General features: G+C 32.4%; 1 protein-coding gene across 2 annotated transcripts; it reads right to left on the bottom strand.

Moving 5' to 3' along the window:
- Positions 1-2066: 2066 nt before the first annotated feature.
- Positions 2067-3542, bottom strand: LOC110421902 (uncharacterized). 2 transcript variants are annotated; one of them, XM_021435627.1, is made up of 3 exons: positions 3321-3542; positions 2858-2987; positions 2067-2784 (listed from the first exon to the last, which is right to left on the bottom strand). In XM_021435627.1, the coding sequence occupies exons 1-3, from the start codon at positions 3472-3474 to the stop codon at positions 2229-2231; spliced, it is 840 nt and encodes a 279-aa protein (XP_021291302.1). In that variant the 5' UTR covers positions 3475-3542; the 3' UTR covers positions 2067-2228. The 2 variants fall into 2 exon arrangements, with proteins under 2 accessions (XP_021291302.1, XP_021291303.1); XM_021435628.1 differs by having other exon boundaries at positions 2067-2760.
- Positions 3543-9223: the final 5681 nt, after the last annotated feature.

Here is a 9223-nt window from a genome sequence, read left to right as displayed (position 1 = left end):
AAAGAGAAACATACGAGATGGAAGAGAATCTAGGTTCAAATCTGATCACGGGATTTGTTGATTGAAATAAAATGATAAAATAAGACGCACTTTGCTTGCGGCTTCACTTCAAACTCTTCATAAAGAAAACATATGGGGACAAAGATAACTAATAAAGCAAAGCACGGATTGTACTGCTTTCAAAGGTTTCCGTAGCAATATGCTTTTCTATCTCTTGTTCTTGTTAATAATGGAGCTTTTCATCATTTTTATTCTGCTTAAACTCATAGAGATGCTTATTCCATACTTTTAAATTTTTGTTGAATATTCATTCTCCAAAAAATAAAAATAAAAAACAATTTTGTTGAATATTTGGATTATTTTTTCTTTTATTAACCCAAATTTTTTTTTTTTAGAGAAAATTTGAATCTTAACTATAATTATTTAGTGTCGAATATAGTTTTATTCTTTAAAAATTTTTAAAGTATCAATAAATACAGTGTATAACTCATTGTTAATGTATGTAACTTTTGTAATCACGTGTCTTCAAAATTTTATATGATACAGTCAAATCTATAAAAATTCAATTAAAAGGACTTTCAATAGCAATATTTGAAAAAATATAATCAAAAGTTGAATTTGTTACAGTGAACCGATTTTATATCTATTCATATTTTGAATTTTTTATAATTATAAATTACCTTAATAAAAATAATAATTATCTACTAAATCAATTCACAAAGTGTAAAAAAAAAACAAAAAAAGACTACTCATTTATGAAATAGGATGGGCAACTTTATTAATAAACCAGCATGGATTCTAGTATAATGGCAAATCCATGATGAATTATTTATGAAAGACAACTGAAAAAACAACATATGACTCGAGGAAATCAGGAAAAGATAACATAGGAGATTAATGCAATCAAGACAGAATCTAGTTCTGATCTTTAACATAATAATAATAAGACAGCACCTTTGTTTCTAAGTTACTTCTTCCACTTTTGTTCCTGAACGTGACCTCACACTCAACCAACTGAAAAGGCCAACACGGAATTGTACTTATTTCCAATGACCTCCGTATAACCAACACCCAGATGCTTTTTAGAACTAATTCTATGCTTTGATGAGAGCCAGATAAGGGAAAGAAGAAAGAAAGAAAAATAAAATAAGAAGACTATCCATGGAGAGAATAATTAAAGGAAATTCATTGTTGGAGAATTGTCGACAGCAAGGACAAGATATAAGTGATCGTGATGGATGTGAGTTTAGGATTGAGATTCTAAATTCGGAGTTGTAATAATTTTTTATCACGTAAAAAAAATTATTACGAATGAAAGATAATAACTCATTAATTTAAATTTTATCTTGATTATGGAAATCTAAGAATAAAATTGTTTGGTTTTAATTTATTTTATCGAAACAAAATGATGGGTACTTGAATAGATGGATGTGAAAGTAAAATAATATAGTTGGGAATTTTTCTTTAATGCATGAAGTAAGCTTAATGAAAAGAGAATCTAGTTCTACTCTTAACCTGTTCTAGTTTTAACCTTGGCTTATACAATTAAAATAAAGTAATCTTAGATTATATTCTAAAACTTCATAACTATTTCTTTAATCAAAGAAATGATGAAATAGTTTTTTATTTTAATGAGTGCATGGCAGCAACATCTGCCAGCACAAGAGGTTTAGCTGTGATTATACTGATAAAAAGGATCTTCATAAAATATATGTTGAGAGACTTTTAAAAAGAAGTTGAAGTTCCTTAATCATCTGCTTTTAATCCTCTTTTGGTGCTAAATTTATGATATTAATTATTCTCAAAGATGTGACGTTTTGGCATAGCCAGCATCAGAATGTGCTCGCTAGTTGTTACTGCTTAACTATGTGGATTCTTTTTTCCTTTTTGGTGGGTTGTTGTCCTTCATTGTTGCTTTTACTGCTGGGGAAAACATTGAATTGATTGAGTCTGGGGTGTCTGGAACTCCTGTTCTTGAATTTTTCCAACCAATAAAGCAGGGATGCTCATTTTTCATGCAAAATTGGTTCATTTTATTGATAGGTAACATCATAATTAGGGTTTACTTTGCATTGGTCACAACCTAAATTTTCACACCTTGATCTTCAATCTAAGGCTCCAGATTTAAGAGCCTTCTCGTTTGATGACGACTAAAAGGACAAAGACTAAACAGTAGGAATTAAGGGGGTCTTCTCATTTGATAAAGACTGAAAATACTCAGAAGGAAATTAGCAGAAAGGGGTCACTAGATTGTGCAAAGTAGCTTTACTTGTTGCACATGCCGAACCAAAATTTCCATGGACATCATCCAGGTTCCACAAGCCATCCCAAAGAATTTCTTCATTCGAGGTATCACTTCCGGAAACATTGCCATTGATCATGGGGTAGAAGAAGCCTTGTTCCTCTGTTGTGTTGGGGTATGCAGTGGCCATTTCTTGCCTCAGCTGTGGCACATATGGAGCTCTATGCTCATTTTCATCAAGCAGGGACATGATCCTTTTCATGTCAAATTGATTCAACTGTAACTGTTGCTGTTGCTGTTGCTGCTGCTGCTGCTGCTGCTGTTGTTGCTGCTGCCGTTGTTGTTCTTGTTGTTGCAGTAGCTGCTGCTGCTGAAACTGTTGCCTTTTCAGCAGACGAGCTTTTGCCTTATCAGAGTTATCTGGTGATAGTTTAGCCTTTTTCTTGAAATGGGTCCTCCAGTAGTTCTTGATCTCATTATCAGTTCTTCCAGGCAAGCTTCTTGCAATTGTTGACCACCTGAAATTTGTTGTTTCCATCTTCCTAAGTAAACAAGTTCCTATTATATGAATAGAAAATTTGCAAACTTCAGACCAAGCTGTGATCAGATCATTACCTGTTTCCCCACCTTGCATGAAGCTCAAGGATTATACTCTCTTCATGAGGGGTTATTTGCCCCCTCTTAAGGTCTGGCCTCAAATAATTCACCCATCTCAGCCTGCAGCTCTTTCCATTCCTTTTTAACCCTGTACAGACAGAGCATTAAAAGACAGATTATATGTTTATTCAAAGGATAAAACATGCCTAGATAATGAAATTCTTGGCAATCATTGAATCACCCAAAAAAGATAAAAAAAGAACATTTATAAACCGAATAAAAAACCCCATCTGCAGTAAAGTGGCTCTCCTAAAAGTCCTAATTAATAAGCTGGATTCCTTTCCGCTTGATGCATTTATTACCTTGATCAAATGCATTGTTTTCTAACCTTCATGCCAAAGAGAAGCTGGCACATAAAAAAAGCTAGTGCTAAGTTGGAGAGTAAGAGGACAGACATGGTTTGTGCTACTACTTGGCTTACCTGCAAGCCTAGCTACAGAGTTCCATCTGCCTTCACCATGTACCCTGACATACTCAATAAGCAGCCTATCTTCTTCAGCCGTCCAGGGACCTTTCCTCCACCCCTCTTCAATAATACCCCAACCCAAGTGTCCAGCCATCACTGCCCAAGACATGTAAAAGGGGCAAAGAGAAAGAAAGAAAAAAGCAAAGCTATACCTTTGATAAATGCTTTCAGGTGAAGTTTTTTATTTCTGTTTTTTTCTGTATAGCAAATTCTATGCCATCTGGGGGTTAGTGTGTCACATATTTATATATGCACTGAAGGCCCCCCGCTGGCTTCACCCCCGTCAGTCATTTTCAAAATTATCCCCATCTTTTCTCTGTGTTAAGGTACACAGCTGATCTCTTTAAGATACCATCATCATCTCTCAAATGACCCATGTAACCTCCCCTCCTCACCCCTTGTCATCCCAATTGACAACTAGCTGTCACCGTTTTTCCAATTCAAGAAAGTGGTCCTCGTGCCTTTATTCAGACAACTTCATACTTAAAATCACAAAAGGAATGAAATTTAGGGTGTGAAAAAGGCAAAATATCTCATTCTGAACTGCCAATCACAAAATTTTACACGTAAACTTGTTGGAAAACAGGAAGGAAATTGGAACATAAAAGTTGTGGTTACCATGAAATTGTGTAAGGGATATTGAAGTCAATTACCATTGAATTGCAAGAACAAATGGGAATGTCAAGGCATTGGGTGACATGTTCTGAGAAGGACCATTATCCAATTAGCATATATTTGTTTGATGCTAAAGAGGAACAAAAGGAAACAGGAATCTCATGGCTTTATGCCACGTATAAGCTAGGGCTTACGCACATTGACACTAGGAATTAATAGCTCTCACAAAGCATAGTTTAAGAAATAGGACATAATTTAAAAAATAATATAAAGTGGGTGGCCAATTTTTTTCTTTTTTTTCACGTGAAAATTACTGGACTACCAATGAATATTTACCAGCTGTTGGATTTGCTTACTTCTTAAGGAGATTGATTCATGTAATCTCCATTAAATCTTAATTAAATAAAATTTGTTGGATTCCATATTGAGGATTGGGAGCATTAAAATTTCTGAACGTCACCATGGACAGGTGGTCTCTTCTAGATTTTCATTCTGGAAAAAGACAAGTTTATTTTGAGCCAGGGAGTGCATAGAGTTCCGTGCCCTTCAACCTTGAGTTGCCATAACATCTATAGGTTACACTAATCTTCATATATAAATATAAATTTTGTGTAGCATTATATAATGGGTGCAAAAGATATGTTCAAAAGTCACTTAAACTTAGTTCAAGTATTAAGAATTGAAGATGATATAAAATTTATATAAAAATTTTATATTCAAATCGTAATATCGAAAGGCATAATTCGATATATATGTATACAAAATTTCAAACAAGATAAAGAGAGATTTTTGTTCCGACAGCTACCAATTACCTAATGGTATGAAAAATATGTACTCCACTTGTTATTTTATTGTAGTTACTTTACTTAATTAATCTGTTTAGTCTCTAATAACTTGTATTAGTACGGATTTTAACACTAAAAAAAAGAAGGGGCTCGAAGCCAAAAGCTTGAAGCCCTCCTTTTGAATACTGGAATTGCTTTAAACTTTTTGTTTAACAGCTAAGCATGTGAGCTTTAGTGATTTAATTAGTATTATTTTTGTCTTTTTATAAAAGATTAAAAAAATATATGAAATCTTATTTGGTTCGTGTTTTCTATGTTTTATTTTCTTCATGTCTTTTCAAATTAGATTTCTAAGATTAGGATAGAGGTTTACGCATGTCGTGGGGTTCTTAAGCAACATTAATTAACTAATTCTCCTTTTGTTTTTTTCTTAATTGGAAGGGTATGCTATTAGCACGCTCATCTTTTTCTAGAAACCCCGTCAAATTACTTTGATTTATATGTATACAATATTAAGACTCAAATTTACCTCGATCTTTATCCAAATCAAACCTCATCTTTACGACTTAAACTTAATTCAAATTATATTGCTTGATTTTTAATAAGGATGTTAAAGGAAAAAGTACTTATTATTTTCAAATATTTTAATTCAAATTCGATTATTTGATACGTAATTAAATTTTTGAATAATTATCTAAATTCGCATCTAAATATTCTTTATTAAATATTTATACTTATTAAATATTTGATTATGAAGTCCCATTTATATCCCTAATTTTCATCCCGGCTTCGGTGTACATGCCAATTTCGAATTGTTTTCATCTAAAATATTTTATTAAACTAAGACTCCAAGTCTTTTCATTGAGCAATTTTTTATGGAGATCTTTTGGTTGAGTCAGAAATTCACTAGGAGTGGCGCCAATTGTTAAATGTTAAGAAGCCTTAATGCCTTTTGATTTTGATAAGATACATTCTGATTTTTCCTTGGGATTAAAGAAGTAAATCATACTTAAATTAGTATGATTCCCACATCTTGATTATACCATGTTATCTACATTCAAGATTGGGTTGCTACAAATTAATGATAGCAATTGGTGAATTCTAAATTTAATTACAAATTAGAATCAAAAACAAAATTTTATTCTTCAATTTTTTTTTAAAAAAAGTATTTGTATTAAGTGTACAATATTTTGCTTGATACAAAAAGAAAACTAAAAAAAAAAAATAAAAACGTGATTCCCATCCTCCACTTAAAGAGAATAACTTGCATCAAATTATACTTTTGAGTTATTTTCTTCTTTTAACAAATTGAAAAATAATTTTTGCAGAAACTTTTCTAGTTAAGTCGATCAGGATCTCTCAATTGAAGTGGTGCCAACAGTTAAAAAATGAAAAATATGGTTCCAAACCTAGGAATTGTGTTTCTCAAATTAATAGTTTACAATGGCAAGACAAGACATTTGGTTGTTAACTTTGGACAAAAATAGCAATAATACTAGGATTAGAATGATTCCCCACATCTTGTATTTTCGATTCGAGATTGGGTTTGCCTTTTGTTTATGGATCGTTAATGGTGAAATACAGCCAGCTTGATGGATGCATTTGATTTTATATGCCAATAAATTGCCTTTCTCCCTACTTTCTCACCTTCCCTTTTCCTTTTTTTATTTTAATTTTTAGCTCATCCTTTTAAAAAACATTACGGAATTAATTCCATCAGAAGATTTTTGTTGAAATATTAAACGGGGTTTTACAGATTTTCGACGAAATTAACTGTTTGTATCCTTTCACATGAAATCATGATTTAATTTTTGTTTGAATTACAATAATATGGTAGAGTCAAAGGTAAAAAAAATTGACTTGTGAAACATAAAGGGGAGTTGATGCTTCCACCAATGACCCTTTGTTTAAAATTTCTACATGACAATAATTGAGAAGTTGCTGTGATTTGTTCTCACTAGGGGATTCCTATTAATTTACAAAGAAAAAAGAAGTTTCAGGCACTAATTCACAATATATAAAAAAGCAGCCACAGGTGAAAAGGTTTTGTCAACCAAAGGGGGGCAGAGGTGTGATTTTCATGTCCTTTGGCTTTAAACAAATGCTAAGAGTCTTAATTATACTCATTTTATAATTAATATTAGTTTTAGATCCCACCTTAAAAGATCAAAAACCTGATTCTGCGTAAATTATAAAATTAAATTAATTAAGCTCGTAAACTTTTATCTCAATAATTTATACGATAGGTTTTTTATGTCCGAATCATAACGATAGAAAAAACAAAATAAAAAAAATCATACATGCAAAATATATTAAAATATAACTACAAAGGTTTGTTAAAAACCCAATTTTACACAAATTATAAGATTAAATTAATTAAACCCGTAAATCTTTATCTTAACAGTTTATGCATAGTTTTTTTTTTTTACGCTCAAACGTATATACAAGATATATTAAAGTACAAGTACAAAGATTTTTTAATTTGATGAGTTTGATTAGTAGAATCGATACACAACATAGACCGAAAGGAGCCGAAAGGAAAACTCACTTAAGTTAGGTTTGAGTTGGTGATTATCCACGGTTGTAAGGCAAAAGATATCAACAAATTGAACTGCAAATTTGACTAAAAAAGGAGTCTTTAAGGGCATTGAGCATAGCTATCAACATAGGCCGGTAAAAAGTGTGCTTGAGTAATTTGCTTAGGGCAATTTTTGGATTTGAATATTAATTAAACAATTAATGAAAGAAAAGATCATATGCTGGATGGGCTTAAACCAATGGAAAAAATGAGTCAAATCAAAAAATCTGCTCTGGTTTTGACTGTACCTGTCGTTTATGTCCTAAAAGGGCACCTGGCAAACAATGGCCAATGGTGCTCGTGGGAGAAATATTCTTTAGAAAATTGGAGGACCTAACTTTGATGCTAAACATGTTTTCTGCATTTCGTTTTCAACCCTTTTTTGTTGATTTTTTAGAGTTACTATTGGAGACCTAAAATTTTCAAGTCTAACATGTTTTTTTGGCATTTCATTTTCATGACTTTAGGTGTTGTTGAGGATCCATAATTATATCCAAATTTGGGTTTTAAATTTTCATCATGAGATAAGCATATATCGTATGATCATGTATGAATTCCCTTTTTTTTTTTTAATACTTACTTGGGGTTTTTTTTTTATTTTATATTCATTTTCATGACCTTAGGTGTTTCTCGATGGTCCAAATTTGTTTTCGAAATTTTATTACGAGATAAGCATGCATCATGATGTCGAAAAGCAATATACAACTTCATTTTTCTTCTCCCATAATTACTTTATATTCCTTCTCGGTATTCATTTTTTGTCTAAGTAAAATTTTTTCTTTTTCATTCTTCTAGATAAACATCCCCATTAAAAATAAATTTCGAAGATGGAATCATTGAAAACCAAACTTGCTCTCGTCAATCTCATACTTAATCACACTTTGGGCTGTTGGGCACTACCGACTAAATCCAAAGAATGTTCCCTTTCCCTTGGACAAATTATGTAATCAAATAAAGGTATCATACCAAAAGCCTAGAACTCCTAGAGATAAACTAATTAAATGCTCATCCTAATCTTTCATTAATGGTTAGGTGCTGGGTCCAAAGCATGTACTTTTCCTTCACCTTTGACTCCGAAATGTTAGTATTGCTTTTTCCCTTTGATCCCCACGAGTGTGCAAGGATTTGTTGCCCTTTGCTGCTCTTGGTCAATCAGTCAACCATGGCCTTTGAGTTTATCCTTCATTGTTATTTGATTTTTTTTTTCTCTCTTTTACACGCCTCCCACACCATTTGGGTAGGCAAATATTGCCATCATCATCCTTACCATAATCCACTTTTGTATTTTTATATGCATATACTATGCTTTTGTCTTGCTGTAATACCAAGCAAGGATTCAATGCTTCTCTTTTTCTCTGTTTTTTTGCTTGTTTTCCATTTATGTAATTCAAAGGGTGATATCAAGTCTTCCATTGACGTGTTACTACCAACAATCTCTTGCTCCTAATTGTTTATTCCCCGTTGTTATAGCCAAACTATACATGCATAATACAAGAAATATATCAGCAGAATTAATCCATCACCATAGATGATATGTGAACTAGTGGGCATACCATGTGCATCTCATGCATGCATCCTGGTTTCAGAAATGAGTAATACAGAGAAGAAAGAGATATGATCAATTTGAAAAGGAAAACTAGGCTTCTTTGCCACTCAGATTGGGTCATCAAGACCTACCCTTAAAGAGAAGTCTTTGATAGAACAGAAACTCATTTCGTTTTCATCACTTTTTGAGTTTTCATCAGCCTTTGGTAAACGGATGACCTTTGATCATAAAAATTTTGTAAGTGGGAAACCCAACTTGTAGTGGCAATTGATTGGCGTTGTTCCTGATGAACTGCCTCAACTTGGAAGTAACTCTCAGCTGACCCTTTTTTTCC

This window comes from Theobroma umbraticum, unplaced genomic scaffold (assembly GCF_002168275.2).
Source record: "Theobroma umbraticum cultivar Fairchild unplaced genomic scaffold, ASM216827v3 scaffold_130.0, whole genome shotgun sequence".
Taxonomy (NCBI): domain Eukaryota; kingdom Viridiplantae; phylum Streptophyta; class Magnoliopsida; order Malvales; family Malvaceae; genus Theobroma; species Theobroma umbraticum.
This window is presented reverse-complemented; position numbering and strand designations above follow the sequence as displayed.

Bases quoted from the DNA above. Each gene is read 5' to 3' on its own strand.
- LOC110421902 (XM_021435627.1), bottom strand. From the start codon at position 3,474: ATGTCTTGGGCAGTGATGGCTGGACACTTGGGTTGGGGTATTATTGAA. The intron at 2,988-3,320 runs GTAAGCCAAGTA...CTGTCTGTACAG, and splicing joins CTCTGTAGCTAGGCTTGCAG to GGTTAAAAAGGAATGGAAAG. The intron at 2,785-2,857 runs GTAATGATCTGA...TTGTTTACTTAG, and splicing joins CATGCAAGGTGGGGAAACAG to GAAGATGGAAACAACAAATT.